We start from the raw sequence: 18,705 nt of genomic DNA, 5'->3' as shown, positions 1-18,705 counted from the left end.
GAATGAAAAATGCTCAAGGAAAGAATGTAAAATGAGAAGCAGGTTTAGAAAGAACTCTGTGGTGAATATCAGTGTTCAATGGCAGAGATGAGAGAGGAGCCAATCAAGATGTTTATTAGTTTAATAAAAACTACTCTGGTTAATTTAAACAAACAAACAAACAAGTGGCTGTTGGGCGGTTGAGCAGGGAAAGGATTTATTATATGTATTGCACAGAACCAAAAGGAAGCTGTATGAGCAATCAGTCAGTCAGAGGAGGACAGGAACTGGGCAATTACAGGGGCCTCAGCCAAAAAAATCCATGCGTCTTTTCTTGGGAGGCTGGAAGTGTCGTGATTGGTTTACTACCAGTGATTCCCTGTCCCTGCCTTCATTCCACATTTCAAAATTTATTTAGTATGCATCTGATGGTTTAGCTTGGCTCAGATTTCTAACCCTGAATCAATTAGTTATGACCAGGAAAGCTGGGTCCTTTAGCATAGAAAATGCGCCACCATTGTACATCTGATACAGTATATCAGATAAAAAAAGAAATGTGAGCTGGCCAGCTACCCAAAGTGGGGACTCCTACCAGGAGCCTCTGAATAAATGGTGTGAGAAACTAGAAGAGAACTAGGAAAGTATAATACTTAGGAAAATTGACAAGAGAGAAGACAACTTCAAGGAATGAGTAGCTATCAGTACCAAATAGTGCAGAGATTGAGTATGATGGGAAGTGAAATATGTTTTGTCAGTTTCAGTAAAAGGATGGAGGCTGAAACCAGATTATTCTGGGTTGAGAAGTGAAAGATGAGAACATGAAATTAAGAAATATGGACTGCTATTTTGAGATGCCGGGCTATGAAAAGAAGGGGATCCTAGGGAGGGTTTTGTTGGTTTCTAAAAAGCAAGAAACTTGAACATGTTTATAGTCAACTGAAAGGGATATTGATGCTGTAGGACTAGTTGATGATAACTGATGGAGCAAAGCCCTGAAAGTCATAAAAGGGTATTTCAGTGGATAGATTTATTCATCAAATTGATGTTAATTAATAATATTACTAAAATTTAGGAGAATAGTATCACATTAATTTGACTAGCTAATCAATAATATTAACATTTTGGGAGAAATTCTTCAACTCTTGGAACATACTTTAAGAACTGTAACTCCTTTAGAAGCACCCAATTCGATACAAAGTACATACTAAGTTCAAAGCATTCTTGCCTAATTATTAAAAGAGTTCCTTAAAAATATAATTGACATCTCATAAGCTATTTATTATTCCCACTTGCTGCATAATACAACTGCCTTTTAAAAAGTGCTCCATAACTTAAACTTTCTAATGCAGATGTACTGTTTTCTAAATTACTAAGGTTTTACTGTACTTGAAAATTCATTAGTAAATCACAGCCCCATGATTTGTGACATTATTTAGTTCTAATCTCAAAATGTATAATAATTTTATGACTTTTTTTAATTTATTTTTTTTAGTCTTAAACTGATTTTTTTTGAATTTTATTTATTTTTTTATACAGCAGGTTCTTATTAGTTATCTATTTTATACATATTAGTGTATATATGTTAATCCCAATCTCCCAATTCATCCCACCACCATCCCCTCCCCCCCCCCCCCCCCGCGCTTTCCCCCCTTGGTATCCATACATTTGTTCTCTACATCTGTGTTTTATGACTTTTAAATCATGTGAAATATAAAAGTTCCAAGTTATAAAAGAATGCTGAAATTAAATTCATTTTTAATTATCTTGGTTTCACTGTTGTATTAGAGCAAGAGATGACGAGAATTGCATATTGAAGATTATAAAGAGTTATTAAAATGAAAATATTTTCTGGAAAGAAAGGTACACTGAAAAATAAAGAAAGCAATGTCAATTTGGTGAGTAAAGCATATGACAATTAATTCTGTTTGCTTGTCAAGCTGCAATAGTGTATTCCAACTGATCCTGTCAGTTTCTACTTCATACATACACATATCTAAATTACTAATAGAGGAGTTACAGTGAAGTGTTCTATATTTTATCAAAGGGGATTTTAATAGTTGTAGTATGTTAATATGAGTACTTACTGGATATATATCAATATTATAGCTCATATAATTATAATAATCAGAACTTCCACAATAATTAGTAGAAAGCATAGCAGTATAAATTGAATAAAACAAGTTCATTATTTCCTAATATAAGACTTTAATGTATTAGGTATTTGAAATGACTGTCAACAAATGGAGATCCATTTGAGTTGTTTCTCAGTCTTTAGGGGAGGCTAGAACATTAAAATTTCAACTCTCAGTAATTGATGAAAAGAAATTTTTGGCAACTCTGAAATATCACAGGGGAAGATCTAACCTTAAAAAAAATTTTTTTTGGAAATTATATAGGCTTCATAATGAATGAAATTTATAATGGTTCTAGGGAAAGCTGTTAAATATATATGGCAGTAAACAAGCCAACATATGTAAGAGGTAAAATAATAATTTTTTTGTACAACTTTATAACTACATAAAATTGTCAAGATTTAGTAAAAGTTAAATTTTGAATTATATAAAGTTGGCAGGACTTTGTGAATGACATAAGAAGACTACTTTGTGACTAAATATGGATGGAAAAGTAAAAATGAACCAGGCCAGAAGAAAAGGCTGGTCCAGATTTAAGAATGACGACCTGGTCCAAATTTCAGTTTGCTTTTTTTTTAATCAAATCAGCAACTCAAACCAAACAAGAAATACAAAGAATAATACAAATAATATAAAAGATACCAAGAATAATAGCTCAAGGATACATAATGGCTGTAATGTCACCTTTTTCCTTGTGGAGGCATAATGCCCAAACTCAGTTCTTCTCAGACATCTTTTGTTGAGTAAAGAGTGTGTCAATTCAAAGGAACCCAGAAACATGGGCTGATTGCTTTTTAGAATATTTTAGGGAGCTGCAGGTTGGAGAATGGAGCATCAGTACAGAGCATCTACCTATTACCGTAAGAGAATGTCTTCCTGCCTCACGTGTCCTCTTTTCACATAATATTTCTTGCTAAGCTACAGATTCTACTTTAGCTTTTCATGTGGCAGTCCTGGAGAAGGGAAAAGGGAAGAATTAAAAATAGCTCTGAGAGTCCAGGATACAGGAACAATGATGGTATTGACAAACAAAATAGTCCATGGAAAAGTTAATTTAGGGGGTTCAGAAATATGTCCTTCTCCTACCATTTTTATCAACAAATTTATAGCTAGAAGAAACCTCAGAGCCTAATAAATCCATTCACCTCATTTTATAAATGAGGAACATAAGCTCCATCCCTCTTGACAGATTGAGTGACTCACCCGAAGTCACAGAGGCATTGGCAGACCAGGATCAGGACTCAAATCTTTTGATTCTTGGTTCAATGATGTTTAGAGTTAAACGTATTTTATTATAGAGCAACATTTTGAAACTTGTTCAGTTATATGTGGAATGTATAATTATCTTTAATTAATTAGAATACCCCACTTACTCTGCTAATTAACTGTTTATTTTGGGCTAGACAGTGATATTAGATGGCAGGACTTCAGGTGAGCTAGAGCTGGTGGACACATTAATTCCACAGTCCAGCCATAGATATGAAAGGCATTAGACCCTCCTCACTGGAGAAATCACTTGATCCAAATGTTTCCTTTACTAACTAAATTTCCTTGTGGATTTCCTCCCAAGGGTTGGTTTTTCTATCTTTCATTCCTTTTTAATCATGTTGGTCTTAAGAAGAATGGCACTAAGGACTTTTATTATTGAAGAAACCGAAAAAAGATAAGATAAGAACTCTAACCATTGCATGTGTTTAAATAAAGAAGAGACCTTAGGATAGAAAGGTATCATTTTAAAATATGTTAAGGGACAAGTGAGAGTCCAAAATTACTTTTGTGTGCTTTCTTTTGATCACGTAAGGTATGATTAGGTTTATTGCTTTACTGTAATGTTTTCTGGCAGTGCTTATTAATATTTTCATATTTTATTATAGTCATTGTTCTCAGGAATTTATAACTCAACTGTTATAATTTGCCTATGGCTGAAATTTGATCTACAGATGTTTGGCTTAGATATAATTCTTCAAGCATAACTTGTCTTTAAAAGGCAATAATTAATATTAGATTGGCTGCTAATACTTGTTTGAAATATTAAACACTGTTTTTTTAATCTTATACAAAAAGTGATCAGAAACATTACAGGGAATGAACATTTAAAAACAGGGTTGGGGAATGGAAATTTCAAAAACGAAGTTATTGTACTTTAAAAAGTTATAATTCCCATCTTTGATTGATCGTGGATTAGGATAAGAGACTTCATTCATTATGTCAAATTATTATTGTGTCCCTGATGACGATTTATAGGGACGTAAACAGAATATAAAACTATATCTTGATCCATAGCTTCATAGCCTCTTCCTTTTTCCCCTTAGATTTTTTAAAGGTAATTCTATCTTTTTGAAATACCACTGAAGTATTTACCAGATTACATTGGTCCCTCAGTAATTTACTTTTCTGTTGTTGAGGTCATAGTTATGTTTCACTTAGAGTATAGCAATGATCTTTCTACTCGCTCCCTTTCTTATGGTCCTGTTCTTATTATTGTTCCTTGAGAGGAGAGACTGTTCAGTCGTTCAGTCTCTCTGCTCCTTCATGATGCCCAGCACAGTGTCAGACACACTGTGGGCCCACAAAATACATGTAAGGAAGTGGGAAGTTTGGTGTCTGTGCTCATACTCATTCAGTGCGTGCTTCTTTCTCATCACAGTCCTGCAGGGATCACTGCCATCCTAATGGGAAAACTTCTAAATCCAAACTTGAGCGTCACTTACTACAGTCTGTACTCTCCCTCCTTTATTTCTCATGTTGGTCCTGTGCATCCCTATTCACTCAGGTTAATTTTCACATCTTATTATAGTTTGCCCATCAAGTTTTCTATTATCCTATCACACAGCATCTTAAACTTTACTACCACTGTAAAGGTGACTCTTGTTTCTCTTGTCCTTCACCACCTTGAAATCTTACCATACATATGGAAGCATCACAGGTCTGTGCCAGTCATATGAAAACTCTGAACCATCATCATTCTGGTACCCCATCATTGTTATCAAATGGCATTCCTTTATAATGACAGTCTTTGTGTGTACTGATTAACTTCTCTCCTGAGGTTAAATAGAGAAAATCATGCAACCATGTAGATTGGGAATCCTTCAAAATCATGGTCACCAAACCCATCTGAATGTTTGACCTGTTTCTATCCATTATTGTTTTACCCCAGAGCTGATTTCAAGGAAGAACATAACACACACATTCAATATTGAAATGATACAAAACAACAGATTTCCTTTTAACAGCATTTGTAAGCACAAATACCACAAAACAATACAAAAAGTTTGGTGAAATGGTCAGTGGAGAGATATTTAGGAATTATGTAAGGTTTGAATCAGACTTTGAAAGAAATTATAAATACAAATTGGCAAGAGAGAACTTTTAAGGTTGGAAGATGTTTCAAATGAAGACATACAGACAGTATATTGGGCTGGCCAAAAAATTCGTTCGGATTTTTCCATAGCAGCTTACCAAAAACCCGAACGAACTTTTTGGCCAACCCAATAAAAGAAGAGATCATACACATCCTGAGAGCAAAGGACGTGTATGATTTCTTTTTAAACTACTTTTCCTAATTATATATAAAATAAGTACTTATTGCAAAACATAGGAAAGTGCTAAATATGAAGAAGAAAATAAAAATCAACCATAGTCTATCCACTCTGTCCAGAGATAACCATTTTAACATTTTGTTTAATATCATTTCTACATTCTACAATGTTTTATATGCAGTAACTGATTCATTTATCAAGAGTCCAGCAACCTCAAGTTTTAAAACCAAACAGGTCTGGGTTCATACCCTACCCCCTAACACTGGGTAGCTATGTAACATGGACGTGTTAGTTCATTTCTTTGGGCCCAAGTTCCCTCCCCTATACATGAGGATAATAACTGTTTTGTAGATTTATTATGAAGATTAAGGAAGGTGATGTATATAAATTACCTTATACATAGCAGATATACAACAAATCATATTACTAGTTTGCTATTATATTTAAGCTGACTTCTACACATATTTTCTTTAGTTTGAATATGTGGAGTCTGAAGTAATGAGGCGTTACAATATCGACAAATTGGGGCAACTCTGAACAGAATATTGATAACATAATTTGTTTTATTACAGAGAAGCTGGCTATAAACAAAATATTTACTAAGTTTGAGTTCTCTACAAGAACCCTCAGCCATTCAAATCTTTCCATTATAAAAGTGAAATTTTATTTTCTTGCAACAGTTTTTGAAAATCTCATCACCTGAAAAGTTGAACTACCCAAAAAGATTCAAAAATATGCAAATACATAAACTGAATTCATTATTAGTAATATTGGCCATTGGGTTCAGAAATGACTGTTCTGATAACAGCTGTAAGTAGGTGAGCTACTGGAAAGATAGGAAGATATCAAACTCATTGGTATATGGAAATATTGAGGTTTTGTTGTCCTAAAGAAGTATAACTTCTGATGGACATAGCATTTTCTACCACTTAGCTTATAGTTTTGGCAATTTTATTTTTTTGCCTGATTTCAAGTTAATATTAATTATGGTATATTATAGATAAATATTAGTTTTCAAATGAAAAATTAAACCTTTTATTGCAAAACATTTTTAAAAGGAGACTCCAAATATATGAGGATTTTGATATTTAAAAATGGTATATTGGAACTAATTGAGTTTCAAATGACAAGTCTGGTGATACCATGGACTTCTATATTAAAATGTTTTAGTTGAATGTTTTCCTCTTAAAATAATATCTCTTAGGAAGAATAAAAGCTGTATTCCAAAACAACTTCTTTGAAGTACCAGATAGAAACTATGAGAAATCTTCAGCTGTTTTATTATATGATAATAAATTACCTACATTTATTAATAATTAAATAATTAAGGATGAGTGTGTCTATTAGTGTTGTGTAGCTTCTGCAAAACTTTTTAGATAATATTTCAAATATTTTGGGCGTATCCAAACTAAAACCACATTTTTCCAAGCCTTTTTCTTGTTAATATTTAGTCTATGTATATGTGTTATAATTTAATGTTTAAATTTCTCATTCATTTATACCATCAGTCATCAGATTGCTATTTTATGTCAAAAAATAACATACCTCTAAATAAAAAAAGTTCACACTCTGCCCCAACTCTATCATTTTTAGTCTATCTCATTGCCCTGCTGTATTTGTTCTCATAGCACTTCTCATCATGTAATCTTTTATAAAATATATCTGGTTATGTGTTTTTAAAATCTACTTTCCCCACTAGATCAAAAACACCATGAGGGCAGGGGCTTTGACTTGTTGCAGCTATATCCCCAGCTTCTTCAGCAGTGCCTGTTATATATCAAGCATTCAGTGAATACACATGGAATGAATGATTGAAGTTTTGGTAGTGGGAAAATGCTTATCTCTAGAAGGAGTATTGTATTTAAGTTTTAGTCCAATATCAGTACTTCGGTTGACAGGGGTGGTAGAAGAACACAAGGGAAATTTTACCTTCTTCACATATAAAACAGGACTAGGGGATGAGACTAAAAAATTCTGAGGTTCCAATGACTAGGTCAATATGTTGACACGAGTGGAGGGAAGTTGCTGAATTCTTGAAGCAACCACCCTTGTTCACACAGGTCCCTGAGGCTTCGCGATTTCCTTTGCAGCTCTTGGTTACAGTGAGAAGCAGCAGGATGCTTAGGTACTCTGACTTTTTTTCAGCTTTCAAACCATAGAAAAGTGTGAAAATTAGGTCACACCTCATGAAATTTAAATAATAAAACAATCTACCTAGATTAATAATACCCTACTTCTTCTACTGCTGTATTTTGCCTCTAAATGGGCATTATTATTTTGGAGTTAATATCACAACTTGAGGTGGGTTTTTTTCCTTTCATTTTGGGGAAACTGACATTTTTTATTCTTATTCCTCAGGATGGATTGGGGAGATGAATATTCCCATAATTCTTTTGACCTACATTGTTTGTTAAATTCATTTCCTGGAGACTTGGAGTTTAAGCAGATCTTCAATGACATTGATGAAAAGATAGAACAAAATGCCATAAGGTAAATATTGCTAATTTTAAAACAAGTTGGTTCCATGTTTCATTTACACGAACTTTTATCTGGTCTAATTTTAGTGTTTCCTGCTCTTAAGAAAATTTTAGGTTTTAATTATCATTAACTTTCCTGAAAAAAATTAATTAGACCCTCCCCTCTAGAATATAACATGATTTTCCTTATCTGATTACTACTTTAAATAAGGCTAAAAGATACAGGCATTGCCTTCAAATAGATAAAGTTTGTTGAATTACTCTCATTGGGAGGAGGAAGTTATCCTCTACCCTTCTAGGTTCTTTTGAGTAGTCTAAGAATTAAATTGACATGAGACAGATTAACAGGAGAAAATCAAACAAAAGTGTAATAACATGTATACGTGGGAGAGAACCAGAAAAACTGAGTAGCTGGCCAAAATGGCCAAAATCCTCATCTTAAATACCATTCTCAGCTAAAGGCAAAAGAGGATGTTGAGGGTGGGTAGAGCGTCTTGGGAAGTTACCAGGAAAAGCACAGTAAACAAGGGTAAGGTTGTTATGCAGATTTAAGTCAGTACCTTCTCCACTGATAAGAGTTTCTAGAGATCCTCCTCTTTCTGGTACAGTGAGGGAGACACCCTTACAAATGGAGAGTTTCCTTATAAATGTGAATGTTTCTAACAAAAGGGTAGCTCGTGCTTGGTTTTCAGAGTGTTTACCATGTGTGTGTTTCTTAGAAAACAACCAGCTTAAAATAATTTAATATCCCAAAGAGACATATTTTAGGGTGGCAAATTCTGCTCCCCTAAACTGTTCATGATTTCTTAGTTTGCCAGTATTGATGGCCTGCATTTTCACTAACAGGTTTAGAGTTAAATATTCTCATTTGATGGATAAGCACAGAAATTAAAATTTTGGAATTAAGATATTAAAATAAAATCGTAGTATAAGGCCATGGACTGCTTGAATTGCTGAAAGCAGAACATTAAATTATTTTTATGTAATGTTTGTCATTTTAAGTCTCCTCACTTACTTAGGAGGCTAGGGAGTCCACCTATGCAAGGTTAGTCTTTATCACCTACTCCAAAATTAGTGTTTCTAAACACTGGGGGAAGCAGGGACAGTTAAGCAGATTTCCATTAATACGTATCCTCTGATAGAAAGGACTTTGTCTTCATATGCATTTGGACCCTAGAGTCAGTTCGCTTATTTCAGTCCTTTTGGTCAAAGATTCTAATAATTCATCTCATGTTGAAACCGTGTAACTCAGATTGGGACTTGAACCCACGGGCCGGGACTTGAACCCAGCCTAAACCCAAATTGGTACTTGAACCCACGGTGTTTTAATTTGAATCACTCACCTCGTGTCTGGACTTACTGAGGCTCAGGTTCTTTGTGTCTCAGCGCAGAAGGAATTCAGCAAGAGGCAAAGTGATAGGCAACGAGTAGATTTATTAATATAGGAAGCTTGTGAGAGATGCAAGAGGACAGGTGAGGGGGCTCTGCCCCAAGGATTAAGCGGGCTACATTTTTATAATCAAAGGAAAGTGGGGCAGGGGGAAAAGACCACCTTCCTCCTCATTCTTCCTCATCAGGCTTACATCACTACCTCCTCCTTCTTATTGGGCAGGAGAGTATTTGAACCATGAGGTCAAACTAGGACTGTCCCGGCACTTATTCAAATCAGCAGAAGGGTGGTAACATATACTAAAATATGCTGAATCATCTCAGGTTTCCATATAATGAGGGTCTCCTACTTTGGAATGTCACCTTTCCCTTAAATTCCTGTCCTTGCTCCTAAGGATCATTATCTTGTTGATTTCAACCAGCAGAATGCAGGCCTCATTTTTTTCTCTTTCACTTAATGACCTGGGGTGTATCTAGTGCTTTTATTTATGACTTTATAGTTAAGCAAGCCTGCTTCGTTCTACAACGTTCCGATAGCTTTCTTGAGCGACTGTTAACTTACGGTGGTCTCCCAAAGTTCCCTAGGTTTCCCTCTCTATCTATAATCCCCTACTGGGACTTCTACAACTACCTGTGTAACTATCCTACTCTATCCCTATCAATGTGGGTTACAAATATGCACACCACAGTAAAAATTTCTATTATTGAATGACATATACTATCTCCATTTTAAAATTTAAAATATAGTTATATTGGATTGTCAAAGGAACTGAACCAAGCAAGTGAAATTTTCTTGCAATCTTTTCCTCATGTTTAATATGAGAATACAGTTAACTTTTCATCATAACAATGGGCATAAATAACTTAAATTCAAAAGATAACCTATACTCCAATAAAAATTTTTAAAAACAGAAAACAAACAAAAAACCAAAAAATAACATATTGTTGCGGAATTATAATTAAAAACAAAATCTTCTCCCATCCCAGAAATCCTCTCCACAAAGGCAAAAGAAAAAGAAAACACTTCTGTTATTCAATAGGCATTAAACCAAACTGTAATAAGCATCCCAGGTGATCTGCTAAGAGATTGCAAAGATAGAAAGGAACCACGCACAGCCCTTTATATAGTCTAGTAGGTACACCCATTACATACATGTTTTCAAGATCGACAATAACTTATAGGAAAAAATGGGGCGCGAGAGGATGGTCATGTCCCAGGTCTCGGGTGAGTCCCAAGTCCCTGGGACAGCCCGTCAAGTGAAGATCCTTGGTTTCAAGCAGGAAAGAATTCAAGAGTTAGCCATAGTAAAGTGAAAGCAGGTTTATTTAGAGAGATACACACCCCATAGACGGTGTGGGCCCTCTCAGGAGACGAGAGCAGCCCCAAAATATGGGGTGGTTAGTTTTTATGGGCTGGGTAGTTTCATAGGCTAATGAGTGGGAGGATTATTACAGGTATTTTGGGGAAGGGGTGGATATTTCCAGGAATTGGGCCACCGCCCACTTTTTGGCCTTTTATGGTCAGCCTCAGAACTGTTATGGCTCCTGTGGGTGTATCATTTAGTGTATGCTAATGTATTACAATGAGTGTATAATGAGGCTCAAGGTCTACTGGAAGTCGAACCTTCTGCCATCTTGGGCCTAGCAGGTTCTAACTGGTTTTTGTGGTATCCTGTTTTTCTTAATGGTTGTATCATTCTTTTAGTGGTTGTGCCCTGCCCCCTTCCTTCCTGTCTCATAACTAGCCTTCAAATAGAGGATTTGACAGCCCATTTTTTCACACATGGTTCATCCTAACTTTACCATGATTAAAGAACACCTGTGTTAGCTAGTTGGCTTCATCCTGAGGAGAAGCAAACTTCTTATATCTTTATGACAAGAAGCAGTGTTGCAAATTGGATCAAGGGACCCACTGAAGTTAGGCTCCTACTCTTCACAGGAACAGGGATATAGGGGGGCTATCTCTTTTGGTGTTTGTATTTTGAAAAGATGATTCCCAGGTTCTTGAGAAAGACAGTCCTGGCTGAGAAAGCTGACAAAAGGTCTGTCTAGTCTTCCAAGGGATACATTTTAAAGAGATGAAAAAGTTCTTACATTTGCAAGTTTCTAAGGTAAATACTTTAAGAAATAGGAAACGAGGGAAACCTTTTCCCTTATTTTCAATAGGGAGAATTAAGTCTCTTATTTTTAATTTGTATCTGCCTTTAATTTATATGTCTATGTGTGTGTGTGTGTGTGTGTGTGTCTTTTTTAAAAATAACATATATATGAGACTTAACCACACTATAGAGAGTGTATATTATAATTTATATTGTATATGTAAATATAAAATCACTATATTAAAATTCAGTGTAATTATGTATTTATTTAACTTATATATATTATATATTTATATATTTCATGAAACAGTTTCTAACCCAAAGGAACTTATATTTCTTTTTTTTTTTTTTTCTCCAAAGGAACTTATAAATGAAAAGAGTGTTAGCTTGAATAGATTAACAAGTCACTTATCTATATTCTAAAGATGGTTATTATTTTTTTCACTAACTGATACTAAAAAATTTTTTTTAATTGAAGTATAGTTGATTTACAATGTTGTGTTAGTTTCAGATGTACAGCAAAGTGATTCAGTTATACATATACAGAGAGAGGTGGTTATATTAAAACAAATTTTAAATATTTTCTAAAAAGTAACCTTCTTCGTTTATAATGGCCTTGAGGCACCATCAAAACAAGTCACTGAGGGACTTCCCTGGCAGTCCAGTGGTTAAGACTCTGTGCTTCCACTGCAGGAGGGATGGGTTCAATCCCTGGTCGGGGAACTAAGATCCCACATGCCGCAGGGCACGGCCAAAGAAAAAAAAAGATAAAACAAACAAACAAGTCACTGAGCTCTGATGCTTTTGTTATAGACTGCTTCATTTTTATTTGCTAAACCATCTACAGTTAATTTCCTGTCCTACCTGGTCAATAAGAAATCATATTGAGAAGTAAAACAATGATTAAAATACTGTACTTTGCATTCATAAATTGTTACTTAGGTCAAAATTCAGATGTTAGTATTAAAAAGAAAATATGACATGGAATATAAAGATATAATTTTTAAATTAAAAATATTTTATTGCCCATGTATTAAAACAAACCTAGAGCAAAACCACCTCAAGTGACCATTGATCTTCACAGGGGATAAAATAAGGGAGAACTGTATGTGCTGTATGCTACATTTAGAATCAAGTCTATTTTTCATCAAATTCAATTATGTTTTTATTATACTCTAGAGAATAAACATAACAGTATAGAGTGTATATATTTTTAAAAATAAAATACTGAATAATAACCATGTTTCAGAAGAGTGTAAATCATTTCTGCACTCATTTATTGCCTTCTAACAGAATAGCTTTTAGAAAATTGTATGTCATGGCGAATCAGTTATGCCACACTTACATTGCAGTAGTTGAATTACCCTTGGCATTTTTGTATTCTAACAGTTCTATTTATCTCTCAATGGTGTACATTGAATAAGTAATGAACATCTGTATGATATGGCTTTTCCCAATACTTTTAAAGAAAAAACACATTAGTAATTCATTTTTAAATATGGTATTTTTCCTTACCCTTGAATTTTTAAAGTTGTATTTCTAGCAGTGACCCTGAATTCTAAGTGTGAATTCCTTCCCTCTTCTTAATATCATCAGGTTTTATGAGCCACAGGGTCTTTTACTTCCCAAAGCAGTGATTCACCAGAATGGACTAGAGTGCCCAGAGGTCACTGAACCTTCACCTGCCCTTCAAGAGAGGCTGTCATTCTCTCAGACCATTTTCACTTTTACATCCTCATTTCCATTTAAGTAAGAGCTAGGTGACTCTTAGGTCTGACAGTGGAAATCAGTGATGGTGAATCATTTAATTTTAACACATATCAACATTGGTAGCAGGAGGGTAAATAACCTGCCAAAGAGGAATACCATGAATGTTGTATCCACAGACTCACTTCAGTAACTAAAAACCACATGTAGCACTGAAATCTTTTTTGAGCTGAATGGAACTTATTATTAGTTTAACACAATATTGAGGTCTAGAAGTTCTCTTGGGCTTACAATATGACATGAATGATTCTTCTCCTCTTAATGTTCAGTTGGATAGCTATAATTGCATCATTAAGAGTTTCTTTTGCCTATCTGTTTCTTAATTATAGACAATCTTTGTGTGTACCCCAGGATGTAAGTTTTGCTGGCACTGTGCAGGATTTCTACATTTTTATTTTTTTTTTTAATCTAAAGAAAGAACAAGAAGTGCTACCATGGATCATATTGTTTGTCTTGATCCAGGAGAGGTGGTGTCCGGGTGGTAGGGAAGGCATTAACTTTATATTGTGACAGAATATTGGATACATGGTTTCTATAAATTTAACCATGCTCTCTGTTTCAAGGTGGCATATTGGACCACTTCCTCCTCATCATTTTCTGTCACCATTAGCTCCATTCAGATAATGTATGGTGCTCCAACTTCTTTCTCCAGAGTCCTGTATTGTGTGCCCTCGATGCTTTCATTAGACCTCTGCTTTAGGAGGCTGAGATAAGTGGCATAAAATGTGGGATCAGTAGCTCCACTAGATGATTGTTAAGAGATTCTTTCAGGTAATGCATACATTTTAAGTGTTTGACAGGTTTTAAAAGTATAACTTTTATTTTTATGTGTGTTAGCTTTATCTACTTTTGGCCAAATAGGCATAAGACAATAAAGAATTATTGCCTGGGATATTCCTAAGGAATATTATTGTAATTATCTTTTCATGGGAAATAAGGAAAGGGAAGTAAGTGTCTTCCTATTTATAAACTGTTTTAATAACAAAAGTATGAATAATATTGTACTAAGAATCTAGACCTGATGAGGAGATTGAGCCAGCAATAGTCAGGCCACTACTCCCCATTGAGGGTCAGAGTTAATGGTCCAGGGGGAACTAAGCCCCCCACCCCTGAGATACCAACCAGAGGTGCCAGGTAAAGACAACCCAGCTGTGAGGTCAAGAACAGGGGAGGAAATACTAAAAGGGGACTGAGCCCTGGTAAGGAGATGTGACTGCTGTGGCTGGCTCATCTTTCCTGTAGATGATTGATGCCTCGAGATCTAACCCAACCCGGACAGCTTTCCCTGGAAAAGAGTCTTGTCAAGGATTTAACAGAGTCAACACCTTGTCTTAAAAGGGTCACTAACACCACAGCATTTGCTAATCACAATCTTTATTCTAGAATCGACTAAGAATACCTTTTTATGGAACTTGGGATGGAGCTGAGTTGGGGGCCTGCAAAATGGTATTCTTATTTCCTATATTTCTGCTTTAAAGACCAGCTGTTCTTCATTATATTCTCATTACCTAAAACAGCCCTGGCAGAAAGTAGGCTGGAGGATGATCAATAAATGTGTTTGTTAGACATCTATTGTGTTTGCTTTAGCTTCAGCTAGTGTGAAGTTAGATGAGTAGAATGTGATAGTTTTCTTTTCCATTAAGTATTTTACATTATAAAAGTAATACATACTCAGGAAAAATTTCAGACGGTAGAGAAAGGCAGATATAAGGAAAAATTGAGTATGGAAGGGCAGAGATGAGGAAAAGTTTTCTTACTCTTCTGACTCTCCTAGTCTTGGTCTTCAGAGGTACCCTATATTAGTGAATTACTGTATAATTATCCAGAAATGTTCTCTACATATAGATGTGTGCACCCAAGAATATATCCCCCTTTTTACACAAATGGGAATTTGTGTATATGCTGCAATTAGATTTTTTTAACTTAATGTATTTTTAAAATCTCTCCATAGAACAAGCCAATTCCCTCTTGATGAGCATTTGCGTTATTTGCAGTCTTTCTACTATTACTGCACACACACATGCATGTATGTGTCCTTCCTTCCTTAAGAAAGTTTATGTGATGGTTTCTTAGAAGTTGTGCAATTAGCTGTTATAAAATTGTTCCACAGAAGTGCTGCAGCTGTCTTCTCTCCTGTCGGCAGTATATGAAACTGTATGCTATATGTCCTGCCTCCTCACAATGTGACCATATGTACTATTAAAACCCTCAGTTTGTAACTTGCAGTCAAATCTGTTGTCTGGCTTAGTGATTGAATTTATTGGGGCAATGGAGATAAAGATGTAAATCAGATGTGTTCCCAGATCTCTTCTGATTTTCATTATTATGTATGTTCTCCCTCTCTCTTCTTTTTTCTATCTCTTTCTCAGGAAGAGAATCAAGGGAATCATCACAGAGTAAATGCTGGTGCAGATTCCCTGCATTTCTCCTGATTTCAACTTTTGTGGTTTCATTGGGATAAGCCACATTCTGACTTTAGTAACTGTGCTGAATATGGAAGCTAGGCAAGCCTCCATAGATAAAAAAGAAAGCAAATTAACTTACTCTTGCTTGTCATGGGTATTAAACTGCCATGTCCTGATACCCCTATAGAACATTTCCGGGAAATGTTCTTTATGTTGTTAACACAGCCCTGTGCCACTTCCATTGAGCTCCCATCATCACTATAGTCTAGGGAAAGGGATCCGAAGTCAGACATAAATTTAAGAATGAAAACTGTGCCTTGGGATATGATGCCAGGCTCACTACAGTACTGCCAGGACTACCCTGCCATTGACTGGAAGTTGGGGAGTATTTCACAATTGGTTGACTCTTTGGGGAGCGCTTCAGATTTTTTAGATTGGCACAGCCCTACACAGGGTCTGAACTTTCCTGAAGCAATCTGGACCATTCTAGAGCCTCTGTAAACTTATGTGGTAAGGATTGGTGATATAAAGCAACAAATAATGGAGGGTCCTAACTCTAAGGTTTCCTTTCATACTGTCTTCCTCAGAGAATAACTCCGAACAAAAGGAAGGCTGACAATAGATGGGAATCTTGGGAAGCTATTTCTGTAGTCCAGATGAGAGGTGATAAGATCCTGAGCCCTGTCTTTCACAGTAGGAATGGAAAGGGGAAGATTCATTTGAGAAAGACTTAATGAGAGTGTTGTTAACAGGATTTGGGGGCAAGGATTTTTTTTCCTGAAAGTGTAGTTAAAACTTTTTGAAATAACCAAAACGTCTCTGAAATCGAAAATAGTTCAGCAAAAATGTCTGATTTCTTACTACACTTTCATTAAAGTAGTTGTTTTATAAATCCTTTTCTCAGCCTTTTAAAAAATATTATCTAGAAATATCTTTGTCTCAGGAAAATAAGTTTTTATTTCATGGCTGACTTACGTTTTAATTACATACTAGTTTTTATACATCAGCCCTCTTCCCTAATAATTACTGTTAATTTCAAGGAATTTTAATAATCTCTTTAGATGAGCTAGACTTATCTAAAAACCAGAAAACTCTTATTTACCTCACAACTATTTCTTGGTGTTTTTAAACATATGATAGAATTGAAAAAGCCTTTTCCTTAGACTGAATTTATGTTGGTGAAAAGTATAAACAAGAGCACCAAAAATGTAAAAACTTAAAAAAATTTTTGTAATGTTTACATTTCCCATACTGTAGAAATAGTCTTTAATCTCTGCCATTTTTGACACCTCTACCTTGATCTAAAAAAATAAGAATAAAAAATCTAACCTTCTATTAAAGCAAACCTATATGTTCTCTACAACCTTTACATCAAAGAAGTTCTAATAATTTTTACCGGTAGAACATACATTTTTTTCTCTTTGAACTTTTCTGTGACTGAATAATAAAGACTATGTGTTTTCCATCTTGTAAGAGTTTTTACAGTCAGCTTAAGTGCCAAGATTTTATGTCATAATTATTCTCTTTTTCTCAGTTCCTCTTCCTGTCCTCAACTACACCAGCCCAATATTAATCATCTGTTGTGCTGTTGTTGTTTAATGCTGTCTGTTTAGTTATAGGACATCTCTGTCCTTTTGGAGTAAGATAGTGCATATATACATACACACATACATATATGCATAAGTGTAGTTGTGACCAAAAAAATAAATTCATATTTTTTATCATCCAGATATATATATTGATCATTATAAAGTGACATGGCAGTGAGATCAGATGATCAGCACTGAATTCTCAGGGGTCAGGGGTCAGGGACTTCTAAGCACAATGATTTCATTAGTTTTCTTAAAGCATCAATATCCTTGCATATAATCTCCTTTTCTACAGGGAAAAGCCTTTTCTACACCTCCCAGAGGCACGTTGAGTGGCTCCCTCCTGTTGTACTCTATTGTACTCGCTTAGCACGTCATACACACACCTCTTATCAAGTCTTACTGTAATGTAGTTATCCATTTACAGGCTTATCTCTCTCACTAGAAAGAATTCCTTTAGGGATGGGACCATGTCTTATTCATGTTTAGGCCCTTAGCATATATCACAGTGCCTACTACATATTCAGTATTCAGTTAATGTTTATCAAATATGCCTTCATTCAGTAAGTAATTTTCACACTCAAAGAACCTAGGATTGAATGTTGAATGAGAAAATTACCACAGATATCCTTTTAAAAAGCATACTGCATGTTGCATCTTAAAAATGGTTTATAAACTGTTTTACACACAGCCTCTTGGTAATGCATCCACTTGCACACACCATTAACTCGGATAATTCAGTCATTATAATTAAAGCACGTTGGGGTACAAATTTATTAAGTGTTGAGACATATGAAAAGGCATAAAGAGTACTATGATAAACATTCATGTGCCCACCATCCAGTTTAAGGAATAAAACATTACCACTAGTGCTAAAACTCACTATGTGCATCTCCCCAGTCTCATCCCACTTCCATCCCCACCCTGCATTTGGTGATGTTGCTCATTCCAGCACATTTCTTTTTTTTTTTCCAAATGTATGTATGTAAGTACATATTTATTATTAAAGTATAGTTGATTTAAAATACTGTATTAGAGTAGAGGAACCAAGATGGCGGAGTAGAAAGACGTGCTCTCACTCCCTCTGTGACAACACCAGAATCACAACTAGCTGCTGGACAATCATCGACAGGAAGACACTGGGACTCGCCAAAAACGATACCCCACATCTAAAGACAAAGGAGAAGCCACAATGAGATGGTAGGAGGGGCACAATCACAATAAAATCAAATCCCATAACTTCTGGGTGGGTGACTCACAGACTGGAGAACACTTATACCACAGACGTCCACCCACTGGAGTGAAGGTTCTGAGCCCCACATCAGGCTT

At 35.2% G+C, this 18,705-nt stretch overlaps 1 protein-coding gene across 6 annotated transcripts in view; it reads left to right on the top strand.

Moving 5' to 3' along the window:
• Positions 1–18,705, top strand: part of KIAA0825 (KIAA0825 ortholog) — a 404,031-nt gene that overhangs the window by 49,369 nt on the left and 335,957 nt on the right. For 3 of the 6 annotated variants that reach the window (XM_059916768.1, XM_059916769.1, XM_059916770.1), the window contains one exon: positions 8,009–8,140. In XM_059916768.1, coding sequence (XP_059772751.1) covers positions 8,010–8,140 — 131 coding nt within the window. In that variant the 5' untranslated portion in view covers position 8,009. Of the gene's footprint in view, positions 1–1,834; positions 1,875–8,008; positions 8,141–14,809; positions 14,829–18,705 lie in introns of those variants that run through there. The other 3 variants (XM_059916766.1, XM_059916772.1, XM_059916773.1) reach the window with 2 other exon arrangements.

The sequence above is a fragment of the Balaenoptera ricei genome, chromosome 3, assembly GCF_028023285.1.
Source record: "Balaenoptera ricei isolate mBalRic1 chromosome 3, mBalRic1.hap2, whole genome shotgun sequence".
NCBI classification, from domain to species: domain Eukaryota; kingdom Metazoa; phylum Chordata; class Mammalia; order Artiodactyla; family Balaenopteridae; genus Balaenoptera; species Balaenoptera ricei.
Note: the sequence above shows the minus strand (reverse complement) of the source record. Positions and strands in the feature narration are given on the sequence as shown.